Here is a 26,577-nt window from a genome sequence, read left to right as displayed (position 1 = left end):
TTCGCATTTAAACTAGAATTAGGCTGTGATGGTTTTATTTCTTTTTTTTTCTTCTTTGTTTGCGAAAACGGTTCAGGTCGAATGGAGACAAAGATACTCTATATGTTAGACAAGAACCGGCAGTTAATCGGCGTGTAGTTTCTCGTAGAAAACGTTCATAAATGGTGTTTTCACTCTGGTAATTGGGCAGGAGAGAGCAAGAGCTCGTGTGCTTTTGTTGATGATGATGCAGCGCCACTCGAAGACATGGCCGATTGCTGATGATGCTGCGTTGGTGACAAAAGTGAGGCGGTAGGCAATATTCCAGCTGGACGTGCATCCGTTTTTCTCACTTTCTCTTTCTTGTCAGAAGCAACATGGCAAAACCGCCAGCGGCATTGACCGCAACGGCATAAACAGAGGCAGAGCAGCACCCGAAATAGGCAACACAGTAAACCGGCGCACAGTAGCGAAGGACCCACCAGCCTTAATTCCGGACTGAGGAATCCTTTCTCTCCAGTGCCGACAAACGATATAACTAATCCGAGCGCTGTAGTTCCCAGCCCCGCATAAAGTACGGTATTCACTGCCGCACTAACTTCTCCTCTACGACGGTTTGCATTACTGCTTCCTTCTTCATCGTCATCTTCTCCACTGCTCCCATAGCAATAGCTCGCGTCTCTTATCTGAGAACGACAGATTGTACAGTATTTCAACGGTTTGAACGTATAATAAATTACATTTTTTTTTCACCTATTATTATAAAATAATAGCAAGCGTTGAAACAGTTATTTCATTTATTACAATTCATATAATGGTAAATGAAATTTTTAGTTTCTTTAACAAGTAGTGGTAAATCGAGTGTTACGTATAAGGTAAGTTATAAACTTCTTGTTTGATTTTTATTAATATACGTTTACTTACCCTGTTCCTTTTCATCCATCGTCGATGAGCTTCGCATTGTTTTGTCTTGTAGCCATCTCCACGACATACGTGGGGCGACATAGGAGATAAGGGAAGGGGAGAAGGTCTGCTGCATCCTTGCCATGCTGCTTTGCCAGGTCCTCCGCCACACTGAAATTATTCTCCATTCAGACATTAACGTTATAAACTTTTCCTTGGAAACTACAATTAAAATCATTCAGAGTTTCAATATCTAACAAATTTGAGCTAATACAATTGCAAATAATCTATTAATATATTAAGTAAATGTTTGAATACTTTTCTGAATCTATTTTAAATAGTATTTCTGTACTATAGTATAAAATATATAAAGAAATGTGAAATACAGAAGCAACAATATTATGATTATGTAATTAACATCTTTCTCTATCATTTAAAACCATGTTCATATTTAAAGAAACATCTATTATTTGTTACTATCTTATTACAAAAATTTAATACAATGATTTTTCTCCTCGTTACTCAGCACGTAAATAATAAGATAAAAACGCAATGATTTTTCTCCTCGTTACTCAGCACATAAATAATAAGATAAAAACACGCATGCATGTACTAAATAAGAACATAGAAAAAAATTTGTATAAATGGAACCAATTGAGATGTGAATAAACATTTTCATACGTACATGTATCGTAGAACTTGTCTACACAAGTACACTGTAATCATTGCATACTGATTGACAATAAAGAATTAAATACAATTGGTAGCAGTTATCGACCTCTGGCTGTGGAGTATGATGTAGTGCACATTGTAAAAATTACAATTTTTTGCACTATAATAATACTAGTCCAAAGACTGTTATACATCTCACTATTCAAAGAATTCCTTCAAAGCACCTTTTCAAGGTGAGAAATCGCACAATCATTTGCTACCCTTAACTTTTAAATAATAACTTATGTTAGTGTCTTGCTAAAATGTTCATATTAAAGTAGTGTGAAAATATGAAAAATCTGTAATCTTGTATACATTTCAATCCTTCTAGTTGCGTTTAGAAATCACACTTATTGAGCATGAACAAAAGTTGATGCATAATAATATAGAGGACGCTCATCTGTTCTATGATAAGAGATAATAACAAAAAGGGGTATTCACCATGTATACACTACAATATGAATTTGTTTGTTTCAAAACGAGATACAGAAAGTTGATGCACAGATAATCAACTAGGGAAGCAGCAGTTACCCTCTGATACCAACAGCTTACTGTTGACGATACAGCGTATTGGAATGATTTTGATACTTACCCCGTAAACATAAGAACGTGGGGGATATCGTGGAAGCGGCGGAATAAGTCTGGTGGCCAAGTTGGAGGGTAATTCTCTAAAGTTCACCACCTTACCCCCCCGTAACCGTTGCTTCTCCCTTCTAATCAATAAAGCAGCCTGCATTCCGCTCATTCATTTGCCTGTTTTATTGATCGTTAAGATCTCGACCGGCCTTCTGCTCCTTCTCCTCCTCCTCCTCCTTTTCACTTCTTTATACACCGTATACAACTTAAACTTTATTTCCTTATCCTTCCTCTGCCTCAACGAAAAATCAAAAAAGAAAACCACACAAGTTTTTCCTCAAAGGTCTCCCAATCGTGATTGGTACCAGACACTACAACTTACTCCTAACATTGCACTGTCTGCCTCCAGCATAAGTCGATGTTCGTATCCGCTGGTACAAACCAGTGGGGACATGTTAATTACTAAAAAAAAAAGAGTTACAATTTATGGATAACCAGCTAACGAACCTGGAGCTGTATGAGGATGTGTTATCGCGGGTTAACATACGCCACCAGACAGCCAATCGATGGTGTGTTCCTAATTATAAGTAAAAGTGTGCCAGCAAGAAGAAGGTGCGGAGTGCAACGAGGATTTATCAAATACTTCAACAAGGAGACTGCGTATAAATACGTGATAGGGTACCTAGCAAGAGCAACTATAGTGTGATAGAGAAAGAAGAGAAACAGAGCTAATAGACGATAGTAGATTATGAAACGACCCTAGAGCAATTTAAGAAATTAAATACTGAACAGATCTACCCACCTGTAGCTCTGAAGAAGATGGTGAAACTCGGAGATCGAGGATCGATGGTGGTGGGAATGGAAAGTTGTTGGATTTTGTGGCACAAGTAACAGAGCTAGGTGACTCGAGGGATAGCGGCGGTGGTGATATCGGGAATTGAATCGGAGAAACAGGTGCAACCTGCCGATGCTTCTCGACATGACGCCGTCGATCGATGCTATGGAATGCAGATGACGGTGGCTGTGGTTGTGGTTGTGGTGTGGAAGATGGTGGAACAACGTGCGGACGAGCAAACTTGCTGGGGTGGTGGTGGTGGTGGTGTTGTTGCTGCTGCTGGTGCTGAGAAGCTGGAACAGTCTTCAGCCGTGACGGGATCGTACCCTCAGCGACGCGTTTATTTAACTGCAACCGTTTTTGTTTCCTCCTATTCGCAATACTGGCGCCACCCGCAGCTGCATACATCGCTTCGCACGCCGATTACACTCTTCCCGGTTTAACGCCTTCGGGCCAGGCGTTCTTTCTGTTACGAGTTTTGATCCCTTCGCATCGTCTTCCTGTCTTTTTCCTCTGCAAAGGCAAGAAACATGACGGATATCCGCCCGCTATCGGCGGCCGTCATTCTAACTCTACCGCTAACGATTCTAGCGAAAAGCACACGAAAAGCGTTTTATTTACAGCGATATTTTACATGTACGCATTTCAAACAAATATACGAACAACGTATCGACTAAATTTTAGTACTTTTCAGGTAACTCTTCAAGTCTACGGTTAATACTAATTCTCTGCATCGAGTAATGTATCTAAAATCGTTCACTCGTTATTTAAGATGTGAAAGAAATTTGTAGACTGAGAAAATTAGCTTGGCACAATACGATGATACCAATTTTAAATGTTTAGTATGACAAAAAATAGCGGTTCCTTTTCTACATACGGAAAGCACACGTTGGGAAACATAAACTGCTTAGCTCCATCGTTATATCAATATACGATTATTAGAGTTAAGCATGTCATGCGATGTATACACATCGATATGTATACAACTAGGAAGTAAGAAGTAGAATCGTTTATGATTGTAGTGTAACGTAAAAAAATTCATCATGTTTTATTATTTATACTAAACAAATTATTCTAAATAAAAGAATAGATAGTATAATAACGAATTAAGAAATGCTAACTAAAGATAAATAAACACGTAATATTATTGATTATCTGGTATGTACAAAATTAAAAATGTCTAAAAAAAATATAAGAATTATCTACTTTTAATGCTAAAGAACAACGAAAGGAAGATATTCTCTTATGTTAGATTCATAAAAATATAAAAGAAACCAATTATTTTGTACAAAAATAACTTGCAACTAATTTGTCATATTTTTTACAGAAATTATACATGTATGTACATTGTAACACATCGTATACATGTGTGCACAGTAATTAATCACATTTTTTTCACACACATCTTTACCTCGGTGGTTCTTATTTTTACCTCTGAATTAAAAAAATTCTCGAATTGAATATTTTTTATTAGGGGATCTCTGCATTGACACCTTTCCGTTCTGCTCCTCGACTCGTCAATGGGTCAAGTGGTTCTGACACAAATGTAACAAATCGAAAAACCCTCTTCTTCCTTATTGTTTTTTCTCGTGACACGTTCTAGTTTATCCCTTTCTTTATCCCACCCTGATGTTTTTGTTCTTTTTTTTTTGCAGTACCCTTCCGCTATCTATCTCTGTCTCCTTCGAACTTCTCTCCAGTCCCATCTTGTCTGATTCTTTATCCTCTTTTTTACTTCTTGTCAACCATTCTTTGTCGTTAAGTAATGTCAGATATACGCACACGCAGTGTATGCTTACAGAAAAGATATATAGGTGGGAAAAGTAAACAAATCAGATGTGCACGCCACACTGCGATACTCAGCACGAAACAACGCTAATCGTAACGGGTATTTATCGTACTTTAAATGATCGACTCGACGGTAAAAAGAAGCGGTAGTCAGAAAAAAAAGAGGATAACGAATTTGTACAAAAAAAGCAAGCAGACAAAGGTGAGATTACCGTCTATGGCAATGTATATCGGCAAATGAATGTATACACGTATCGATGTACGTACATGCAATGATACATGCGTGCAGAAAGCGAATAAAAAAAGGGTACACAAAGACAAGTAACATGAAATCTTGGAAAAAAAATGCTAAAGGATCGAGAAACTCCACGACGAAGACGTACTCAGCGACAGATTGTCCTACTTAAGTATATTTCCCTAAAAAGAAAGAACACACGAAGCGCGTAAAAAAATAAAAGGCTGGCTGGTGGCCGATGGGCACGTCACATTTATTATTTTCCTTCTTTCTTTTTTTTTGTTTTTCTTTCCGGGGTTCTTTTTCTTTTTTTTTTGCTCTCTCTTTTTTGCTCAAGTTAGGAAAACGCGCATTGACAGTGAGCAGTTTATACAATAAAACGACCAAACGACGACGACGGAACAATGAAGGCTACATTTGTTTCTTTCTCACCCTCTCTCACGCTCATTCTCACACACACTCTCTCTCTCTCTTTCTCTCCCTCCCTTTCAATAACACATTATCCTCCTCTTTTTCTTTCTATTCTCGTTCAATTCGCATCGCTAGCAACTGCTGCAGCAACGTCGGCGGCGATTCGACGGTGGCGGCAGCAACAGCAATAGCAAAGCAGGCATCAAATCAGCCAGCAACACCAAAAGGCTGCGCGTACCAATAACTTAGGATAACCACTGCACCGTGTGTTCCACCTGCCTGTCTCTCTCTCTCTTTTTCTCTCTCTCTATCTCAATCTCAATCTCTCTCTCTCTCTCTCTTTCTTTCTTTATTTCCGTTTGTTTGATATTATGTGGGCGACATTTTTCTCGTACGTTCTGCCTTTCTCTGTCTCGTTCCCCACTGTGTTTCTACTCCTTTATTTCTCCTCCGTGTTATCCCTTCAGCCGTGAAATATTAAAAGACCACTGTGTGTCGGAGGGGCACGCACGCACACAGAAGCACGGACACAGGCACAGGGGGGAGAGGGCGGGAGGCGCGCGCGTAGAGGATACGCGGGCCACGAATCCAGGACGCGATCCCCGTGTACATACACGGTGCGTATCACTCAGCCGTCGCAATTAACGCAGCCTCCATCGTTATCCCGCACTTCGTGGACGCGCCCGTTTGTCCCGAGCAACCACCGACTGAGCACCGCGCGATTACTTCTTTGCCCTCCTGCTCGGCAACCCTCTCCCCTCCTACACACCCTTAGTCGCACGCGCGCTACGTCGCTCGATTATGTACGCCCTTTGTTCAATCGTCTTTTCCAAATATCTCGACTCGCTCTGAGCTAAACGTAGGACAGTTTTAGGTAATCGTACTCTTCATTAGAACGAATTAATTCATTCCATATGAGAAATTTATTACCTGTTTGTTTCCCCATGCAATGATTTTTTCAACGTTACAGCTACTTTACTGTACATTGACGTAACGATGTTCGATTTTTCTATGTACTTCGTGGTGAACACCAGTCACGCATCATCGACAGAACGGTTTTTAGTCTTGAGTAAATCGAAAATTGGACTTAAATGAGCAGGTTTCTTCAGGGTGGAGTACGATGAATGATTTATATTTTGATTACAGGATGATAGTAAATTTCGAGTATCGACGCAGTTATGGTTTTGTATTGATAATATCGAAATATTCTGCTGGACAATATCGATTCTTCATCGATCCCATAGCGAGATTCGATTCTCTTTGAATGTTCGATTTTTTTATCCGTTATGTTCGCTAATAACCATAACTTGAAGATTCAGTGTATTATCTAATACGGTTTATGAATATTACTGTACGTCGAAACTTAACAGTGACGTGATTAAATAGGACACGTGAGTTAGATAATGCACTTTCGATATGAAATGTTATATACATGATATTACTGTGCTCTTAGCCTTGTAACAGTATACTGCATTCGGTAAGGTTCGCTTTTTTTTCGTAATTTTTAAGTACGCGATGCATAACACAGTATCAGTATTATATTATGTTAGTATTCTTCTTCGAACTAAGATTTTAAATGAAATAATAATATTAGGTATATATGTATATGTGTTTGTTATTTCAACAATATTACGCAAGATATCTTAATGCGTTTGTATTTCGTTTAGATGGCATTGAACGTGTACACATATACAATACGTGCAAAACCACATGCGGGGTGGAACCCCTTACAGATTCTAGGACAACCCGCTTTCGCACTTACCCTCCCTTGTATCCGCTGCCAGGTTACCTCGCCCTCTCGACTTCACCGAGTCGATATCCCGTATTGCTTTTGACCTTTCACCTTTTTCGCGTTACCCTGATTCTGTGGCTACGGGGTAACCTGCCTTATCGACTCGAAACGCTACTCCTTCATTTTAATCACGATTGTTTGATCCACTTTTCTAATTATACTCTTGCACAAGACGGAGAGAAGAATTCGTAATTTAAATTTATACTTTATATTCATTTTATTTTGATATATATCTTCTGCATTTTGTATTTTGATTATGCTTTTACTTTCTACTTCCTCAAATTGTTTAATCTTTTTTAATTATTTAATGGTCTTTTGTAATCAGACAATTTCTTTTTGTATATTTTTGTATATTTATAAAAGGGACAGTATTAAATCTACTTATTGAATCTTTTTTGTAGGAATGAGAAAACTGATTATTTAATGGAAATTGATATATAATTTTAAGTTTAAATATACTCAGTAAAATTAGACATTCTTGCAACAATCAACAATGTCTTTGCTTTAATATTTGTATATATTTAATTTGATACTTTTTAACTTGTAAACATAAGATGAAATGATTGAAATAGCATGAATAGATTTCAATATTTAACTGTTCTATCTTCGCTTCCTGCCACCAGCTCTAAGCCTCATATCTCGTTGCCCTCTGCCCCCCTTCGGTTTCTTTGCCCCCTTACTTTTTATTCCCTTTTTACCTTTTTTCTTTTCTGTCTTAGCTGGTTTTGTTCTGCGAGAGAAAAATTTTCGATTATGTTGAGTCAACACATTTATAAAGCTTGTAAAAAATGTCAGCTCTTACTTTGGTACAGAGAAATCTTCGCGAAGGATTTTAGTTTTGTTCTTCAATATATTATCTGCTAAATTTGTATTTCGTTTCTTTTCATCTTCTAAGTTTCGTGGAACTTCTTCAGCTTTCCTTTTCATTCCTGGAACTTGTTTCGCTATACCTTTTGCATCTTTTTCTTTTGATAGCCTATACATTAATGTGTACTAAATGTATATAAATTGACATTAAATATTGTAACATACATTTTAAGAACGCAGCATAGAATATACCTGTCTTGAAATTTGCCAAGAGAGGCTGTTGACGTACGTGCAATAGTCATTGCTTGTGACAGTTGTTGTGAATCAGGAAAATGTTCTCTAGTTGGAAGTCCTACTTTAGGAAGTTTAATATTTTTTGCCTTAGCAATATTGCGCAGCCTCTGCAATTCATTTTTAGATTTTCTTTCCTCTTTTGCTGCTTTTGTGGCTGCAAATGGATCCTCCATGGCTTTACCTTCATCGTTAATTTCTACTAACCATTCCTTCTGTTCTATAGCTTTATTACGTTTGTAACCAAACGTAGGTATCCATTTCTACAAATATATCAAAATGAACACATTTGTTTGCATTTATCAGAAAGGCTTATAACATAATACGAAAGAAAGACTTACCTGTAATTCTTCATCCCATTGAAGTTTGGATTTATTCTTTTTAGTGGACTTGATCCCCTTTTCTTTGGCATACTGTTGCCACTTTGTTAAAGGTTTCGGTTTTGGAATTTGCCGAGATCTGGGTAATACAAATGTTTGTTTAGGCAACTTTGCTACTATTGCTTCATCGACACGTTCCGTTGGAAGTTCCCAAATTTTGTTAATTAATATCTGGACATTGTCTCTTGTTAAACTTTTCAGATATTGTTCAGGTTGTGATCTATAAGACATAGAAGAGAGTGATTAATATGAAAGAAGCACATCCAAGTAAAGCCATTAAACTTTCTATGTTACCTGAATGTTTTCAAATCCAAACTGTTGTAATCTAATGTTAACAGAGTTCCTACATCTACTTCCACGTCTTTGTTTACCACTGTAGATTTACGCGGATCTTTCTCTTGTGTATTGTCTTGCAGAATTGAATTTACTACATCCATACTGTTAATTGTAAGTTTAATTAAAATAATATGCCCAAGTAAATATTTAATATTATTTTCATTTAAATATATATATCACAGTAACTTTTATCTCTTACTTGTACTATGTATATATTTCACTTTAAGAGTCTACAGAAGGATTGGAGTATTTAACTATGGTATTTGTCAAATTTATTTCTATCCTTCACTCGAGTGTCTTCAAGCACGTGTATTGGAGGTTATGTTGACAAACTCGGTATGTGATATGACGGTACACTCGCTTTGAAGCAAACAGTTTTCTATAAACAAACAAAAATCATACATTTGCAGATTTATTAAAAGAAAAAAGACAAATATTGCGTAAGTGAATTAAAGTTAGAAATATATGAAAGAAGTATATTTTATTACTTCAAGATTGAAACGCATGTCTTATGTCATAATATTGTTCTAATGTTCGTTCTCGCGGAATTAAAAGACACAGTAAGAATTCCACCATGGGAATTCAAACGAAAATTAAATGATGCTATTACGGATGAACTTAATAGAAAATTAGCTAATAAGGTACATCATTGTAACTAAAATTCCTTAGCCTGCTAGCATTTTAACGAATATTAAATTGCTATCAATATATTCACTCTAGGTTTACCTAAACATTGGTCTTTGCATTGCGCTTCATGATATCATAAAAATTGAGGAATCATACATTTTTCCTGGCGATGGTGCATCTCACACTAAAGTAGTATTCCGTTTCATTGTATTTCGTCCATTTATGGAAGAAATATTAATAGGGAAAATACGGAGCTGCAGCGTTGATGGTGTCCACGGTAATATTTGCAGCATATCCTGTTGTTATTTATATTAATTTACGAATTATTTATTATTTTACTTTTACTTCCATCTGCAGTAACATTAGGGTTTTTTGAGGATATTGTAATTCCTCCTCACAAATTGCAACACCCATCGAGGTTCGATCAAATGGAACAAGCATGGGTGTGGGAATATGATACAGGAAATGGTGAGAAGCATGATTTGTTTATGGATGCAGGTAAATTCTATAGAAACTTAAATCACTTTATGAATGCTCAATATATAAGACAATAACAGGCTGCGAATTTTAGGAGAAATTATACGATTCAGGATAGTAAGTGAAACATTCACAGAGGCATTACCTACAGGACCAAATGCATCCGGTGAAACTGAAAAGTCAGAAGCTAAAAATACATCTCCGTTTACCTTAGGAGTACGTATCGTTAGCTGATTAACAAAATATTGATTACAATACATATATTTTAGTGGAAACTAATGGTTATTTTAATTCCCTTTCCCAGGCTGCTATAGATGAACCAGGTCTCGGGCTGCTCACTTGGTGGGAAAGTACCTAAGAGTATAAAAATAAATTCGGATCAATAAATTTTTATTTCACAGCACATTCCATCGTGTTATCATATATCACTTTTATAAGTTATATCCGTGACTCGCATCGCACGCGACCCGAACCCAGATAGAATTTCGACTGTGCGGATATATTTATATAATTAGTTTTGATTAGTAACAGAATTATTAATTGTATATTTGTACAATATATACAAAGACATTATGTGCTAAAACATGTGGTAACACGCAAAAAATAATTTCAGTTCGGTATAGAAGTTGAGATCATGCTAAAAACGTTACACAGAAGTTGTCTGGATAGTTACAAGTCTCAACATAAAAAACGTTCACATGTCCAGCTGCAACGGCGGCATAAGACATCCTTCCAGTATCATACGTGCTGATTTGGAGTGTGGTGTGTATGTGTATTTGACACTCATTCGTCTTAAATAACCGTCGAAGTATTATATAACAGTATTAAACACATAAAATATGTTTTCTTCTATATTGCGATACATCATTCACATTTAATGAAAAACATTCGAGAACTTAGCTAGGTATAAGCCTTAAATATAGGAAACATTAATTACATGACAGCAGAATATACATAGGTAAAATATAAGTTAAAAACCTCGTTTCTCTTCTAGATAATACGTAGATGTGCAATGAGTTTTAACGCTTTTTTTTCTTGTTTTTGTTCGTTTATTCAGCAACACGTGTCGTCGAACAAAAGGAAACACGCGAAATCGTGATTCTCACAAAACAAAATTTTCTTTAAGACGCAACCGGAATGTTTTTTTGTATATTTTTTTTCTCTTCTTTTTTTCCCTGTTTTTTTTTTCAATCATTTGACTAGGATAATAACTCGTTTGTTTTAATTTCTTCCAAAAGCAATGCGTCTAACGCATCAATAATTACGCGTCTTCTTAAAACGATGAAGCGGATTAAACAACGCCGTAAACATAGTCAAAGTAGAACAATATACGTATAATAAAAATTTATCACAGTTCTAACTGTTGAGTCTGTTGTGTCGTCTCGTTAGACAATCTCTACATTCTTTTATTTATTTATTTTTTTAATTTTTTTTCTTTTTAGCAAGAACCTATGTATGTACTATGATTAAACTGTCTCTTTGTTCTTTTTTCTTCTCTATTATCAAGCGGCGACGCATAAAATCTGTTCAGTGTACGGAGTTATTGAGAGGCGCATACTCTTTTGCATTTTTTCTTACATTTCACTTTTTTTTTTTAACAGTTTCGACGATAACGAAAAGAAAAGAAGAACACAACGATCGAAAGTCTAGCATCGGCGAGAAAGGAGTGCGATTCATACAGGAGCTTTAGTGTATTAAAAATGCGTAGCGCTATCTTAGTGTTAACGTTTGCACGTTTCGTTTTTTTTTTTTTTTGAGGGGGCGGGGCTAGTGTTTCTTTTTTTCTTTTTTTATATCTGTTTTTTTTCCATTTTATATCCTTTATAGTTACAAGAGCGAGAACATAGTACGCGGTAGTATTCGCATTTGGACGTCAATTGCTTTCTCTTTATCTGTATATCCGTATCGTCTCTTCTTATACAGTCATCGTGCTCTCCTTCACTCTAAGTATTGCTTTAACGTGGAACATTTCTTTGTTGCTGTCTCGTTCTAGATTAGGAATAGAAGTGCCTTCTGGGTGGAACGCAAAGGAATTCTCAGAGCCGGTACCGTGCTTCAACCGAAGCATACATTTATTCAATGATTAGGCAGCGCGGCAGATGTTCGCGCAGGTAGTCGAACAACTCCTGAGACGTTCCTGGACAGTTGGTTAATTCTAGCTCGTGTAAGTGACGCAGTTGAATCAAGCTGGATAGTCCGCTACTTGTAAGCAATGGGCAGCCTGTAGAATGTTTAACTTTTTAGTACCTTATATATAAAACGAGATAACAAAATGAGTTTTATTGCAATTAAATGTTTTCTTTTTTTAAATAGCTCAACGTCATTGATTAGTGATTGTTCATGTTTTTAGGAGAAGGAACGTATTGGACGTGATTTATATTCTCCAAGTTCCAACCGGGTAGGACATCGTATGAGGCAAGTATTATGTTCTTGAAATAAAATAAGTTTTAAAGTAGTATAAGTTCATTGATCGTCGATTGTCGTGTTTCAGAGAAGCGGTACGCTGAATCTTCTATTCTTTAGGTTCTGATGTGCAATGTAGGACACTGTATAGAGCAGGCCTTAGGTTGTTCTTACCTGCCACGGAGAGTACTTGTAAGGATTTCATGCCGCACAAGTGCTGAAGTCCAAAGTCTCTAAGTAGTATGCACCATCTCAAGAACAATGCGCTCAATGATCCCATTGTGGAGATGTAGCCCACGCCTATATCTGTGATGTGCACACACCTGTGCGAGAAGAACAAAGTTTAACGAACTATTCATGTGGAAACGCTTCAAATCCTCGTAATACAAAACATTCACGAGTTTATTTGTTTTCTTCCTCTCTACGACTTTGAATATTTCCATTCTACTATATATTCATACGAATGTTATATTACCGTTCAGTTTTACATTATAAATCTTATAATTATTCGAACATCGCGAGCCAACAGCATCTTATCTTCTTGCTCAATCATCCGACGGCCACTCGACCGACATCACCGTTTCGTTAACGTCTCAATCTAAGACAAATTGATGTGGACAGGAAAACGATATAGCGTGCCAAATTGTTCGATTCCAAGATTCTGCTCTCGCAAAACAATATATAGTTAGCCAAGTTTGGCTTAAGCGGATCGCAAGTCCGTCTCCTTAGACGTCTGAACGCGTTCACGATTGCTGATTCATCGACGCGTTGCGTAATAGCCGATTCGTAAATAGAACGCTCGTTAACGCTCTCAGTATTTAGAACATGAATGGATCGTACGGATTCAGCCGCGGTTAGCGCGGCTCTAATGCGATTTAAAAAAAGACAAAAAAAAGAGAACGACCGCTCGTTGTTCCGCAGCCGGATGTTTCTGTTAAGCGGCTCTTACCTATCCAACGTAAGCTCCTCTAAGTGATTCAAATCACATGCTATGTACTCTAGGGCCGCGTCCGTGATCCTCGAACACCAGCTCAGATCCAACGAACGAAGCCTGGACAAGTTTTCAGCTATCAGTTCAACACCGTCGTCCGTTACTTTGCTGCATCCGGACAGCGATAGCACAGTCAGATTGGGCAAGGAATGTACTGAAAATTGAAGTAAAGGGTAATACATTAATTTCTCGATACTCAACGCTTTCAGATACGGATTACGTGAACGTTTGTACCATTGACCTTTTCCGCAAACATGATTCAGTAAGAATGGTCTTCGCGATGCAGCTTTGCTTTTGCATACGTTTTCAGTAAATGCTTTAGGTATACAGTCGCAACATCTTCTTGTCTTTTCGAGATGTAAAAGCTTTAGGACACGGTTAAACGTTACATAATTTGTTGCAGGGAAACAGTAACCTATTGTATAAATAACGACAATCGGTCGTTGTCCTCGGACCAAGTACGCGTTCTCATCTAGGAGCTTGAGTCTGAAGGCTGACGGTGACAGCTTGAAAGCTAAATAAAGCGGTGTTCCTTAATTCTAAATTTATAATGGCCGGATGCTGTGCACCACCTGACTTAATTTCACGCTATCGTCATCGCGAATTATTTCTACCTGGATCCTGGCGGAACGATGTTGCAACTGTCCCGCTTTACGCGGTGCTGCCTCGCCGTGTGAATCACGTCTGTGCGTCTTTTACATCAGAACACGTATTCCAGTGTCACTTCGAGAACATTAAATTCGAACGAAAAAGTTTCGTTACAACGTTCTTATACCTTAGAACAAGAGGCATCAATATCAACGGAGTTAATTCTGAGAAAACGGTCCTGACAGAAATGAAGCACACTTTAAGGTGACAATGATACAACGTCTTGTTTTGATCTTTACAATCTCCTCTTCGATTTCAAACTTTTTCGCAGTCAAACACTTTGCATGGCGACAAATGTCTTTAAATGTATTATTTCTTCCCTATTCTTGTGAATTATGTATACGTCGTTGGACACGAAACGTGTTAAAAAGGAAGCTTCCTTACCAATATTAACTACACCGTGGTTAGTGAGTTCCCAACAGGACTGCAGCCTGAGGATGCTAAGTGAGCTACTTTGCGTGGCGTGAAAGTATCCAAGGGCAGCGTCGGTTACGTGGTAAGCCTGCAGAGAGAACTCGTAGAGACTCGGCAGCAATTGAGCGACTGCACCGACAGCTTCATCGGCTACGTTGATACAATCTGACAAGGAAAGCGATACTATTCTAGGTGTCAAGCAAGTCCACAGACCAGCTTCTGTTATCTCGTTGCAGCCGGCTAATTCAAGCTCGAACAACGCCTAAAAATATAGAAGCATTAAACATATTTTCACATTGTCGTTCCTCTGATCACTGTGCTCATTGTTCGTGGTATTTGTTTTATTAATAGCGAACACTCGATGTGTATATGCTGAGAGGAACGCTCGTAAAAGTGTATACTTGAATGCTTTAGAAGAAAAAGCAAAAGTTATTAAAAAGTATAAAGAACAAATGTATTTTTGTAGAAGAGATCCAATGTAGATACACTTGTGTACAAACATTCCACTGCTTATCTTTCAAAATGAATTTCTCGATTCTTACATTCGCATGTTAACAAATATTTTCGATTTTAGTTGACTAATAAGTTCCATCGATAACTCACTTGCAAGTGATCCAGAAGGGCTTCCAGCCCCCTGTCAGTAACTGCGCAGCACCTCAATGATAACGAATGGATATTTCTCTGCGCCAACGGGAATCCGTGGGTCAGTTCCGGGATATCCTCGTCAGAGGCACCGAGAAGGACCAATGAATGAAATCCTCTTCTTACCAAGGATGCGTAGAGGCGCGTACGCGAACTAGGAGGCATGGCGCGCACCTCGCGACACCTCACCACGGGCACCAAGCCTGCCCATAATCGAGGTCGCGCGTAAAGTATATCTCTCCATTTTGAGCATACCTGTAAATCATTAAACGAACGATTACACTTCACTATTATTTTTATTCACACTAATTTACGGAAAATTTTTGGACGTTCCAAGACAAAGAAAAATGAAATTTTTATGTCTGTTCATTTTCTGATTTATTTTTAAACGCACAGAACGTCCAAAAAGTTTCCACGGATTATAAAAATTCGGTAGATCGCAAGTTTTATTATTGCGTTTTCTTCATGTTTCGCGCACGCATTATTGTTGTAACTTTTTAGTAAAATATTTATAATCTTATGCGCACTGCTTCCATTTTTAACCGTAGATTACCCTGATGAAGTTCATGCAGAAACCCGTGGGACACCCTTGTGTTAAAATTGCATCAAGATCGAATCGATATTAATATTCCGTTCAAAGTAGAGAATTGTCAGTTTAAGTTTTAAACAACATCACTAAAGAATTTCTCTCCCTATCTTCTCGTTATACGTTGAACGCTCTAAGTTTTCTTGTGAACTTTATAATTTGCAGGTTCATCTATGTTCGTTGCCCACTTTGTTGTTCTAAGTCGAGAAGCGAGATCCACAATTGTGCCAAAGTGACTACCGACCAGAATAGGATAATGCTTCTTCGAAGTCTGGTTTTAATAGACTATGTATTAACGAAGAGTCTCTCACGACTGCGCTCTTCTCGATCATACCTGACTTATTTTACGATCAAGAAGAATCGTCCTGTTATCCTAGGAAGACAGTTATTATTCAGTTCGTATCGTTTATTTTGTCGTTAAATTTGTGGCAAGTTAAAGTCGAGATTCAAGTGATTAATGTTTTTCATATTTTGCGAGACAGTGGTGACTCATGGTAATTGGCAGACACAGAAGTTTCGTTGAACATAGAGTAAACAAAAGTGCTTTTTGCTATACCGAGTAATATGGATGCAAAAATGGATCAAAGCGCCAGGAATTTAGAGTAAGTGATCTTTTGCTTCAAATGACCTTCACTGCGAACGAACGACGTGATAATAAGGAAAATTGCATTATTAGCCAGCGATTGGAAGGGTTGACCTCTAGAAAAAGGGTAAGAAGATGCATTTCCTTTCTCGCTCTTCCGATCGATTAAATATTTCTATTGCAACTGCTTGTTTGAACTGAATTATTTTACCAAAGCGCTCGAATTCCTGCGCAACGAGAAGTTATCAACGAGAGATGCGAGGAATTAAGTGCGCACACGTGCCATTTGGTTCTAACGAAATATTCTAATGGGACTTGATTGCTCGAACCGAGCCGTCAGCCAAAAGAAGAAGAGGAATAAAAGCGACGCGTCTGCAGTAAGTTTAATTAATAACGATCGTTCAATCGCTGGCACCTGAGCCAAAATTCTCCTCTCGATGGCGGTGAAGTAGAGGAAGAATTTGCTGAGAAAATGATCGTCCTGCATCAGCTGATCCCACGTGGTGGCCGCTACGTATCCGCCCGTACCACCGCTAGCCAATGGCACGTTTTTCGGTCGATTCCTCGATATCCTTGCCCTGCTTGGGGTACCAACGTTGCTCAGGCTCTTGTTATTCGTCGATGGCATGTTGCTCATCGATGTTGGCACGCTCCTGCTCGGCTTTTCCGGGGTCGCGTTCGCATTGTTCGCGCTCTGCAAATTCGTGTACGGAACACCGCCACTCCCGCAGAACACGTGCGTGACGCGTTCCATGACGCTCGCCTTTCCCCCACCTGAAACATTCCGTCGGTTTATTTAAGCGGCGTAGTCGTTTTCCTTATGAATCGATACTTAATATGACTTGCTAGAGAAATTGTTAGGATCACAGGACTAGCTACGCGAATTGCTTGGAATTTCACGAACGACGGTATTATTGGGACTTTGTACGAGGGATGTCTTTAACGTTGGATATCTTGTGAAGTAAATTTATTGTCACATGTCTTACACGCTGACGACTTTATGTCATTCTTACAAGTTATATTTAACTGCCGCTGGTTCGTAGAGCCAATTAGTTCAAAGTAATTTACATGCATTGAAATATTCAAATGAAACTTTTCCCAATAATAAGGATATGTTAGGATGGAGAAAGCTAAAAAAGAAGCAATTTATGTTTATAGAGAGATAATTCAAGGCCCTCGAATTCATCAGTTAATGGCAGATGAAATGAAATGCAATATTTGATATACAAATGACCGGGGAGTTAAATAATCTGCGAACTGGTAGCTCGTGAATTATTTGCAAATGTATTATCCTGATTGCTTTGGACAATGGCGGGGAAATATTGACGCGATAAAGCGGGAAAGTATAGGGTTTCAGAAGACTCCGTAATGTTAAAGCATGTCTTATCATTCCCGTGAAGTGATATTTATTTTTCTCGATGGTAAACACGCACTGTGGATACGATAACTATATACACAAAATATTTTGCGTCTAGTTCGCCTTACCACAGCGTTTGCAATTAAACGTCTCTCGTTGGACGTTGTATTTTATTTACCATTCACGTCGCATTTGCAACAACGACGAGATACCTTGCAAAAACGAATGTCTCATCCAAAATCTTCAGACGATACATTTCGCGTCCAAGTAAAATACACACCAGATATCTCGTCCATGACGTTGCATAAGCGACGCGAAATATTTCATCGGCGGTCGTAAGAGAATTAATTGAACGTGGATATCGAAACATTCGGCTGTAGGAAAACCTATGATGTTCGGAGAATCCGAATACCTACAATGTTCTCTTGTAAATCAAATTTAGAATGAATTCTCTCCTTCATTCACGCAAACATGCACAATGACCATCGATCCAAGATTTAGGGTTTCTTAAAATTGTTCGTAAACATAAATCACCATGCACGAACAATTTATTTATCCGTAGTTCTTATCCAAAGTCTGAGCAAAACGTAATTAGATGCAACTCTGTAAAAATGAATTGTTTCAAGAAAACGATTAGAAGAAAAATCTGTGTCTTCTCTAACAGTCGTCTCGTTGTGTGTTTCAGTTTTAAAAAAAGGATTTCTACATCCAGATGAAAATGCGATGGGATTGTTTTCGAGAGTGTTTCGTGCGCATAACGTGGATTGGCGAGCGTGTCTTTAAAGGCGTTTCTCGAAAGGTAAACTCGGCGAAGATGCAGCAGTTATTTTCGTTTTATTTCCGAGCTGTACGTCCTATTTGGCTCCGGGTACGTCTCTATTTCTTTATTGCGTGTCTAACGTTTTTTCCCGCGGATCGTGTCCACTCACGATTAAATCGCAACCAGGCTTCCCGTCCTTTTATCTGTATCGTTAATCTGCGAACAGTGGCGTATTTCATATTCGATTCGACCACGAGATACCTCTGTTTAGCATAACGCAGCAGTACAGGCGCCCGAAATCGATGGAGATTCGCAATTACCAAGTAATTCGCGCGGAATTCATCGCGGCCCTGCAATTTTCTAAGCGCCGCGGTACTTCGGATTTATTGCCAGCGTTGATCATACCACCGTGATATGTAAATACACGTAAATTTCTATTGGAAAACTGCGCACGACAATTTTCATTTGCATAGAGAATAAAAATTTCCAATCATTTCTTCCACTGTCCTCTAAAAACAAAATATCTACGTACAGTTGCTAAAATGGAAATCTAAAAATCTGTGACGATTATTTAGATGATTACAACTTTCAATTTCCAATGTAAATCACGATTTAGTAACAGAACGAAGATAAAATAGACGTTGCTAGATTAAAGGATGAAATAAATTAGTAATTAATCCTCGAACGGTAATCGAAGGCGGAGGAGCTAGATTTTGGGTTGCTCGTTTCGAGAAACTGCGATGATCGGCCCGACGACGTGTTGCGAATGATTAATAGCCCTCGAGGAGAACCCTGGCCGATCCTCCGCGATTTTATCAGTCACTCGGGTGGTTGGCGGCAATCCAACCACCGTGATTGCCTATTTTACGCGTTTAAATAAATCTTCTGCCCTGTCGCGGGTTCTTCGTTGTTCGAAAACATGCGTGCACGCGTGTGTACGTGGCCCTTTTGTCCCTTCCGTTTCTCTATTCGAACCTGACGCCCGATTTTTCGCGTTCGACGACAAATCGTCGATCCGCTGGTATTTTCAAGCACGAATCGTCAACAGACGCGACTCTCTTACGGTAACAATTAACGATAATTAACAACGGTCGAAATAAATCCAGCTGTTACCGTCAAAAGCATATAACAGCGCCTGTTTGCGGTCGCTGTTACCTCGTCGCTTTGGGAAGCAAATTACATTTTTTTGCGTCAATGATTTGGAGCGTAATTAAATTTTGCTGTAAAGCGTCGAATTTCTAATTAATCGGGTGTAATCAATTTAACGGTACACGCTTTACAGTCGCCTGACATTTGGATTGATTATAGAATTTGTAATTTTAATTGCGCGGTGGCTGTAAAACGTGCAGCGTGGGTGGACATTGGCAATTCTGTAAGTTCACGAGACTAACGCGAGAGCCAGGTAGATTTTTATCGTTCAAAAGAATCTTTCTTTGCTTTCGAACAATTTTTGTTTTCTTATCATAATATGTAGTTTTCAGAAGAATCGAGCGAGTTCTATCCACACGCATCGTTTGCATTTTTTTACGATCGGACCGGTCGAAATTAGGGCGGACGTTAAATTTGTTCTTGGGAACGTGTTCGTAAAATTCGCTTGGCACTTGAAGAGTTGGTTTCACCGTGAATTATGTAAATGATGCGTAAAATTTCGACTAAAATTAACTCCAAGAAGAAATGGAAAATAAGTTCGAATCAAAAAAAAACGTAAGTTGAATCGAGCAGAGTAGTTATCCAGTTTGATCTTGAGAGTGACGAGTAAAGTGGCAAGTAAAAATTGTACGCGACGTTGAGGACTAATTCTGTGTTGTACATGCAGGGAAGTTTTTGAAGCTGACGAGAAATGGAACTCGAGGAGGAAGTTCTTTCCATTAGAAACAGCTCTTTCGGTTTCTACGTCTCCACGTGCACGAGGACGAATGCTATCGATTCCATTGCAGTTTAGATTGCGACTAAAGGCACCTGGTGGCCGTTTTAACGAGCGTACCAGAGGAGAACCACCGGGACAACAACGAGGAAACGATCAACCGATGCTCGAGTGACGTTGCGTAATGCAGAATTAAGGAACACCACGGAAGGAGCTGCTCAGGGTTGCGGTTCAACAAGAAATCAATTCGTTATCGTGATTACGTAATGATTTTCGGCGACCATTCAAAATTCTAACACAAATGGAACAAGCAAAAAGGTCAATTAACAGTCGAGACATTATCGCGACACGTTGGATTGGAATTCCAATAGAATTCCACATCATTCTCGACCAACGTTGTCGACTGTAAATCATTCCTCGAACAAAGGGCCATTTTGGTGAAGGATAAAATGAGCTGCGAGATGCTTGAAATAATTAGAGTATCGTCTACTCGAATCAGTTTAAGGCTCGATAAGCTACCCTCGATGGTTCAAAAGTTAGATGTAAGAAATAAAAAAGCAGAACAGCTGCTATGTACGTTTTACATTCTTAAACGATACACAATTAGTGTACACGAATTTTCCACAGTGTTGAGAAGAAATCAGAGACATAACAAAGTTAAACATCGAACATGCCTTTCAATTTTTCAACAACAAGCACGTTCTCTTAAATCCCTTGCGTACAAAAGATAGACATCTCCAATTGTTTCAAGCTGCACATCGCACACGATAAAAGAACGAACAGTGTTAATTAACAATTGACCAACCATGATGTTTAGATGCTCTCAGCCCCAGACCGTTGATTCTCTTGGTCAATTCGGCGCTGGCTCTTTCGACAACCCCCTGCGCTGATATCGAAGACATCTCTCAAGAAGCGGAGGCGCACTCCCCTTGCTCAACCACGACACGTAGTCAAGACGTATAAGGACGCGTGGTGCCGTGATTGAAGCGATTCATATTCGACGGGCACGCGAACGAAACTCAATCTTCGGAACTTCGCACGGTTCCGCCACTACCCTTTCCGTTTCTTACGCCTCGATCTTCTCCTTCCGCTTACGCGATGGCAATTAGCAGATCCTCGACCGCGTCAGTTCCATGAAAGATGTTCGATCATAATCCTCGACAGCCTTCTAAATTTATCGGTTGCATCGGCGCGCGTGGCCAAGAGGAAAGAAAGGCGACCCTTCGAGAGAGAGAGCTGCTCGCACGCGGCGAATCGATGATGGAACGTTTCGCTGGAAGGATCTATTTTAATCGACAGCCCGTGACTGTCGCGCGAACCGTTCGGCGAAAGGTGTACCAAGGAGGAACAAAAAGAACGCGGACGTTCAAAACGGAAGGCGAGGGAAGAGAGAGAAAATAAGGGGCAACGACGGAGCTACGTTTCGATAGGGCGCGAGATAAGATACAACCGTGTACGGCTCGACGAGCAATATTATTCACGTAGAACGAAGGGAGCAAGTCGTTCGATATCACGTCACGGCACGAGTTTATGTAATAAACTTGACGACCACCTCACTGTTAGCAGCGTGAACAAATGGAATGCCTTCGAGGGATTGTCGAATCGATAAGCAACATCGGTACAGATGTTTCTGTCGTCGATGAATCTTGTTTTACGCGTCTCGCACGTCCTCCTGATGCTCGTCAGGACGTTTGAACGCGTCACTCTCGTACGCAAACCGCGTACAGGTCCTTTTTTCACCGCGGTGCACCAGTCGCTATCTTGGACTGTTTATGTGTCAGTCATGACACCGAGCGGAAAACAAAACTAGAAGGTGGAGCTGCTGCAACGAGCACGGTACATGGGGGTGGTTTGCGCGAGACTGAATCGATATTCGCGCTGAACTTGTCCGGCTGCCCCCCACTTGAGGCGCACGAGACCGTGTGGTTTCCAGGCGCGAACCAGCCTTTTACGCCTGACGACCGGTGAACCGACATACGCGTCGTTAGACGCCTGAAACTATGCAAACTGCTCGTCGAACCGAGACAGACGTCGCGTTCGTCGCTACGATATGGAGCGTGACGTAACGCGAAAATCAGGAAGAGGGATGTGGCAGATATGATTTGAATAGAGCGTTCTGCACGCACACCAAGGGAATCGACTTGGTAGTTTGCGTGGGGGGTTCTACATGGACGTAAAATCGCCGTAGAAGTGTTGTCTCAGCGAGTTACTTTTTTCTTAAGTAATTTTTTAAACGACTAGACAATACTTCTTATGGAATATTATGTTGTGTAATGATATAATTAATTAGAAGTTTAACGTGTATCCTGTATAGAAAGAATCGAAATCACCAGATTAATGAGAAATCGTATATTTCTTTCTTTTCGTTTCAGATTTAACATTTATACATCTTTGTATTTGATGTAATATCTTCCGTCTTCTCTCTTCTGGTATAAAAAAAGATTTTCACTTATGCTATCTTGAGACCAGCGATAGAATTCTCCAAAAGCTAGATTGGGAAACGAGATTGATTTAATAATTCGTCTGTATCGATCGTACATAGAGAAGGGCTGATATTTACCTTGAGATCCCAAACTACTAACTGACCATCTAGACCGCTCGTACTAAATTCGTTATCTGATACTTTGCGGACACAGTTGATCGTATTTTGATGGATACTATCCAAGGCATTGTCATTTGTATCAGTTCTTGCTTGACGATCTAGCGATTGAAATTTACGCATGGCAGACAATCCGGCAGCCTCTTTCTTCTGCGTGTTGTCTAATTTTGATACAAAATATAGTTGACCATTATCGTCTATGGAATACAGCATTGGCATACAGCTATGTCCCTAGAAAAGAGTAATTAAATTATATTCATTACTGTTGGTAATTTATAATTTAATAAATACCACGGCGACAATGGAATTGGACCCCATCCAAACGCAACTTAAAAATGGCAAATGCTCCGTATACAATCGTATTACTGCATTTCCTTTGGTAGCATCGGCAATGCAAATTGACGAATTGTGCGCTACCCAACAAATTTTATTACCACAAGGACTAAATGCGACACAGTGTATCCAACCCCCTAGATACATATAAAAGAGATTAGAAGAAAATTGATACTATCCAAGGTATTAAGAAAAGAATACTTCTCTCTACCTCCATTGGGAGTATTTTGGAATTCAGCAAGTAATGTTCCTAAACTGTTACTGTGACCCCATGGACCAGTACCAGGTGCAACTTCCATATCACTAATGAATGCGCTAAACACACGGACTTTGTAATCTGTGGATCCAGCAACTAAAACTTTGTTGTCTGGATGCCAGTCGACCGTAGTAACGGTAGACCTTAACGGGCGCTTTATGTGCTTACATTGCCACCAATTATTTTCAGACACGAAATAACAAACAGCTATTACTCTACCTCCAGACCCAACAGCGAATTTATTTTCTATAACATGTCACATCAGTCTTTACATTTATCCGTACTTAATCTAAATTAGATTATAATTAAATTAGATTAATAATATACCTAATGGAGACCATTTTACACAAGTCGCTGCTCGGTTTATTCTTAAAAGTACCCATGCAGGATTCCACTTTCCATCTTTCTCTTGCGTCCAAACGTACGCATTCTTATCTGCGGAACATGTCACTATTCGATTGGAATTAGGCGCCCAATCGATACCCATTACGTGCATGTCATGTTCCTGTAGATTTTGCAGTAACTTCCAACCGCTCGACGTACGTCTGTGAACTTGTATCTCATTATTGTTCGGACAGATAACCACCTCTGGAAAAAGTACATTAAGACTAATCCATTAATAGCCAATGGGGAGTTTGTTTCATTAAACGATGGTTAAACCTTTTCTGTCTTTATTCCAAGCATGACAGCTGATGGCATCAACACCTAAGTTATGAACTTCTGTCATTTTCTATTTAATTTTCACGAGAAATTCGATAAATTTACATACGATATATCGTTCGAAGAAACGTGCGATACTGTGAATTATATCTATGAATCACTGCACGTAACCACTCACAGACGGGTGCGGTCACGTATTAATATGTAAACGAATTTTTATTTTCTAGAAAAATCTGCCGGAAATTCGTGGACTCTGGTCAGTCAACACGAATTTCCCAAATCGATGATCAATTATACGATGCACAACACTTCCCCTAAATACACCACAATTGACAGTTCATCCGCCTACAGCGGGTTATCAAGGCACCCTTTAAGGTTATGTTGTTCCAGATAGGAATTATAGTGTGCGATACACTCCAGTACCTTTTTCCTTTTTATCAGAGCGTCCTCTATCAAAATTTACTACCAACATCGATTGAAAACATTAGTGATATTATGCGTGAAATTAATAGAAATCAACGAACTACGTATAAATATCGTCAAATCTATTCGTTAATGCCATTTCGTTATTAGTGTCGTTACTGTTTATATACAAAAAGATTTTATCGCAAACTTGGCTACAATTAATGTACAAGAGAGATATATATACATATATTTCATATATATCCCACATATTATTCTCAAAATTTAATATTAATTATTATTCATTATTTTTATTAAATTGGATTGAATATGTTGCTTTACTTCTCTTCTTTCTCTTTTTATTTATTAACTTATTTCTATTTTGCAAAATGTAAGTTTGAATTAAATATTAATGTTCCACGTTGGTAGTCCTGATGTTAAACCCAATTTGAAAAACGCGGTACACTAGTTCCTGGGTATCGAGTGATCAGTTTATGTTGGATTTTGTAGAAATATCTAACGTAATGTTGGAATATGGAACATCGCAATAAGTTTCTATAAAGGTATTTTTAACTTATCATTGATATTATATTAAGCGATATATGTAATTCAGTAAGTCCTTAAAGGTCCTTCTTTTAAGTATCAAGTGCCTAGCCACATCGTACAACTTATGTTCTGCGGGAATCCCAGAATTAACTGCAGTGTTTTACTTTCACTTTTGTTTTTCAGCTTTTGTTTTCTCTTCCAATGACCTGTGAGCTTGACAACGAGACGTCGTTGATATGATACGAAGCGTTAACTACAGCAAGAATGGTTAATATATATTGACAAACGTAAGTTATTGGAAAGTAAAATTATTACATATTCAATGAGATTCATCGAGTACACTATTCGACAAATACCAGACTTGCAGCAAGAGAGAATCGCATTTGTTCATAATCTTTTATTTCATGTTGATAAATAGTATTTATATACGTTAAGAATCATGTATGGCGATGTAATTGTTGATGCGTTAGAAACAAAAAGACAACTTCTGTCGATGAGACAGAAAGATGTAGATGAGAATGTAATATGTGGTATGTTAAGTATTGGATCATATTACAGCATATGTTCTGTAACAGATCTTCTTATGGGCAAAGATATTAAGAAGGATAAAAACATTTCTATATTTATAATTTTATTAGGAATATACATATGAATTTGATACATATAGTGAAAATAAGTAACATAAACTTAATTAAATCTCATTAAAATTTCTAATCATTTAGTCGCCTCCGAATCTTACATCAATGCGACCTTCTCCTCCATAGTAAGGGGGGGGATCCTTAATTATTTGAGGCTCTGGTGTAGAAATAATATGCTGTGGTGTAACTGTAGAATCTCCGTTACCTGGGTTTTTATTATCATTATGTTGTGTATCAGGTTCATCAACAGAACGATCGTCAGTATTAGGCATTTCAGTTTGCTTTGTTACTGATGCGCTACCAATTTCGGTAATCATCTGCAAACAATTAATTGGAATTTATTTCTGCTTGCTTATTATTTGTTGGCTAAATCATTTTACCAAATTAATTTAGGTGATATTTGTTGATCATTATACATTTTTCAGTTCATATGCAAATATGTTGATTACATCTTTCAATAGACTGTATATAATTTGATCATGAATTTCAGTATATATAACAACTTACCATAACACCTGTTGCAGGATTACGACACAACACTGCAAGAGAACATTCGTCTTTCGGATCGCAGTTCTGAATGACTTGGAGCCGTATATTATCTAAGTGATACGATTCAGGTATGTCATGGTGGTGTTGATGCATGTGTTTTAGTGGGGGTTCGAATGAAGGAAATTTTGTTGGCTGATGAGGCCCAGAATGTCCACGGTTGAAGAAATTCCAGTATGGGCTAGCATCGACCACTGAACA

At 38.6% G+C, this 26,577-nt stretch overlaps 5 protein-coding genes and 1 long non-coding RNA gene across 8 annotated transcripts; 2 read left to right on the top strand and 4 right to left on the bottom strand.

The window, feature by feature from the left end:
* Nucleotides 1–30: 30 nt before the first annotated feature.
* LOC143431253 (uncharacterized) lies at nt 31–7,380 on the bottom strand. 3 transcript variants are annotated; one of them, XM_076907837.1, is made up of 4 exons: nt 7,201–7,380; nt 2,972–3,517; nt 904–1,053; nt 31–665 (listed from the first exon to the last, which is right to left on the bottom strand). In XM_076907837.1, the coding sequence occupies exons 2-4, from the start codon at nt 3,410–3,412 to the stop codon at nt 171–173; spliced, it is 1,086 nt and encodes a 361-aa protein (XP_076763952.1). In that variant the 5' UTR covers nt 3,413–3,517; nt 7,201–7,380; the 3' UTR covers nt 31–170. The 3 variants fall into 3 exon arrangements, with proteins under 3 accessions (XP_076763952.1, XP_076763951.1, XP_076763953.1); XM_076907836.1 differs by lacking the exon at nt 7,201–7,380 and adding an exon at nt 5,677–5,770; XM_076907838.1 differs by lacking the exon at nt 7,201–7,380 and adding an exon at nt 4,437–4,621.
* A 338-nt stretch (nt 7,381–7,718) lies between these two features.
* Nucleotides 7,719–9,454, bottom strand: LOC143431254 (ribosome biogenesis regulatory protein homolog). The gene is made up of 5 exons (XM_076907839.1): nt 9,003–9,454; nt 8,670–8,928; nt 8,290–8,591; nt 8,033–8,206; nt 7,719–7,960 (listed from the first exon to the last, which is right to left on the bottom strand). Exons 1-5 carry the CDS (start codon nt 9,143–9,145, stop codon nt 7,831–7,833), a joined length of 1,008 nt encoding a protein of 335 aa, XP_076763954.1. The 5' UTR covers nt 9,146–9,454; the 3' UTR covers nt 7,719–7,830.
* Nucleotides 9,455–9,513: 59 nt separating this feature from the next.
* Nucleotides 9,514–10,553, top strand: Polr3h (RNA polymerase III subunit H). The gene is made up of 5 exons (XM_076907845.1): nt 9,514–9,685; nt 9,765–9,948; nt 10,029–10,169; nt 10,243–10,364; nt 10,453–10,553. The coding sequence occupies exons 1-5, from the start codon at nt 9,575–9,577 to the stop codon at nt 10,504–10,506; spliced, it is 612 nt and encodes a 203-aa protein (XP_076763960.1). The 5' UTR covers nt 9,514–9,574; the 3' UTR covers nt 10,507–10,553.
* A 1,358-nt stretch (nt 10,554–11,911) lies between these two features.
* Nucleotides 11,912–21,340, bottom strand: LOC143431250 (uncharacterized). The gene is made up of 7 exons (XM_076907834.1): nt 21,202–21,340; nt 16,831–17,189; nt 15,208–15,501; nt 14,575–14,866; nt 13,501–13,696; nt 12,726–12,874; nt 11,912–12,369 (listed from the first exon to the last, which is right to left on the bottom strand). Exons 1-7 carry the CDS (start codon nt 21,296–21,298, stop codon nt 12,221–12,223), a joined length of 1,536 nt encoding a protein of 511 aa, XP_076763949.1. The 5' UTR covers nt 21,299–21,340; the 3' UTR covers nt 11,912–12,220.
* A 1,390-nt stretch (nt 21,341–22,730) lies between these two features.
* Nucleotides 22,731–24,680, bottom strand: Arpc1 (Actin-related protein 2/3 complex, subunit 1A). The gene is made up of 6 exons (XM_076907835.1): nt 24,245–24,680; nt 23,912–24,172; nt 23,540–23,830; nt 23,287–23,465; nt 22,957–23,226; nt 22,731–22,884 (listed from the first exon to the last, which is right to left on the bottom strand). The coding sequence occupies exons 1-6, from the start codon at nt 24,309–24,311 to the stop codon at nt 22,846–22,848; spliced, it is 1,107 nt and encodes a 368-aa protein (XP_076763950.1). The 5' UTR covers nt 24,312–24,680; the 3' UTR covers nt 22,731–22,845.
* A 433-nt stretch (nt 24,681–25,113) lies between these two features.
* Nucleotides 25,114–26,364, top strand: LOC143431347 (uncharacterized). Its single transcript, XR_013102700.1, has 3 exons — nt 25,114–25,209; nt 25,376–25,479; nt 26,355–26,364. It is a non-coding gene; the product is annotated as an uncharacterized LOC143431347 (long non-coding RNA).
* The last annotated feature ends 213 nt before the right edge of the window (nt 26,365–26,577 follow it).

Source organism: Xylocopa sonorina, chromosome 17 (genome assembly GCF_050948175.1).
Source record: "Xylocopa sonorina isolate GNS202 chromosome 17, iyXylSono1_principal, whole genome shotgun sequence".
NCBI classification, from domain to species: Eukaryota; Metazoa; Arthropoda; class Insecta; order Hymenoptera; family Apidae; genus Xylocopa; species Xylocopa sonorina.
This window is presented reverse-complemented; position numbering and strand designations above follow the sequence as displayed.

What these genes read in the sequence shown, in the direction of transcription:
- LOC143431253 (XM_076907837.1), bottom strand. Translation starts at nt 3,412, where the DNA reads ATGTATGCAGCTGCGGGTGGCGCCAGTATTGCGAATAGGAGGAAACAA. An exon ending in CATCTTCTTCAGAGCTACAG is followed by an intron (nt 1,054 to 2,971) that starts GTGGGTAGATCT and finishes GAATAATTTCAG; the next exon opens with TGTGGCGGAGGACCTGGCAA. An exon ending in GATGGATGAAAAGGAACAGG is followed by an intron (nt 666 to 903) that starts GTAAGTAAACGT and finishes TGTCGTTCTCAG; the next exon opens with ATAAGAGACGCGAGCTATTG.
- LOC143431254 (XM_076907839.1), bottom strand. Translation starts at nt 9,145, where the DNA reads ATGGATGTAGTAAATTCAATTCTGCAAGACAATACACAAGAGAAAGAT. An exon ending in TTGGATTTGAAAACATTCAG is followed by an intron (nt 8,929 to 9,002) that starts GTAACATAGAAA and finishes TATGTCTTATAG; the next exon opens with ATCACAACCTGAACAATATC. An exon ending in CTTGGCAAATTTCAAGACAG is followed by an intron (nt 8,207 to 8,289) that starts GTATATTCTATG and finishes ATTAATGTATAG; the next exon opens with GCTATCAAAAGAAAAAGATG.
- Polr3h (XM_076907845.1), top strand. Translation starts at nt 9,575, where the DNA reads ATGTTCGTTCTCGCGGAATTAAAAGACACAGTAAGAATTCCACCATGG. An exon ending in ATAGAAAATTAGCTAATAAG is followed by an intron (nt 9,686 to 9,764) that starts GTACATCATTGT and finishes TATTCACTCTAG; the next exon opens with GTTTACCTAAACATTGGTCT. An exon ending in CAGCGTTGATGGTGTCCACG is followed by an intron (nt 9,949 to 10,028) that starts GTAATATTTGCA and finishes TTCCATCTGCAG; the next exon opens with TAACATTAGGGTTTTTTGAG.
- LOC143431250 (XM_076907834.1), bottom strand. Translation starts at nt 21,298, where the DNA reads ATGTCTTCGATATCAGCGCAGGGGGTTGTCGAAAGAGCCAGCGCCGAA. An exon ending in CCCTTCTGGATCACTTGCAA is followed by an intron (nt 14,867 to 15,207) that starts GTGAGTTATCGA and finishes CTATATTTTTAG; the next exon opens with GCGTTGTTCGAGCTTGAATT. An exon ending in CCACGGTGTAGTTAATATTG is followed by an intron (nt 13,697 to 14,574) that starts GTAAGGAAGCTT and finishes TTCAATTTTCAG; the next exon opens with TACATTCCTTGCCCAATCTG.
- Arpc1 (XM_076907835.1), bottom strand. Translation starts at nt 24,311, where the DNA reads ATGACAGAAGTTCATAACTTAGGTGTTGATGCCATCAGCTGTCATGCT. An exon ending in CCAATTCCATTGTCGCCGTG is followed by an intron (nt 23,227 to 23,286) that starts GTATTTATTAAA and finishes ACTCTTTTCTAG; the next exon opens with GGACATAGCTGTATGCCAAT. An exon ending in TAGTAGTTTGGGATCTCAAG is followed by an intron (nt 22,885 to 22,956) that starts GTAAATATCAGC and finishes TTCCCAATCTAG; the next exon opens with CTTTTGGAGAATTCTATCGC.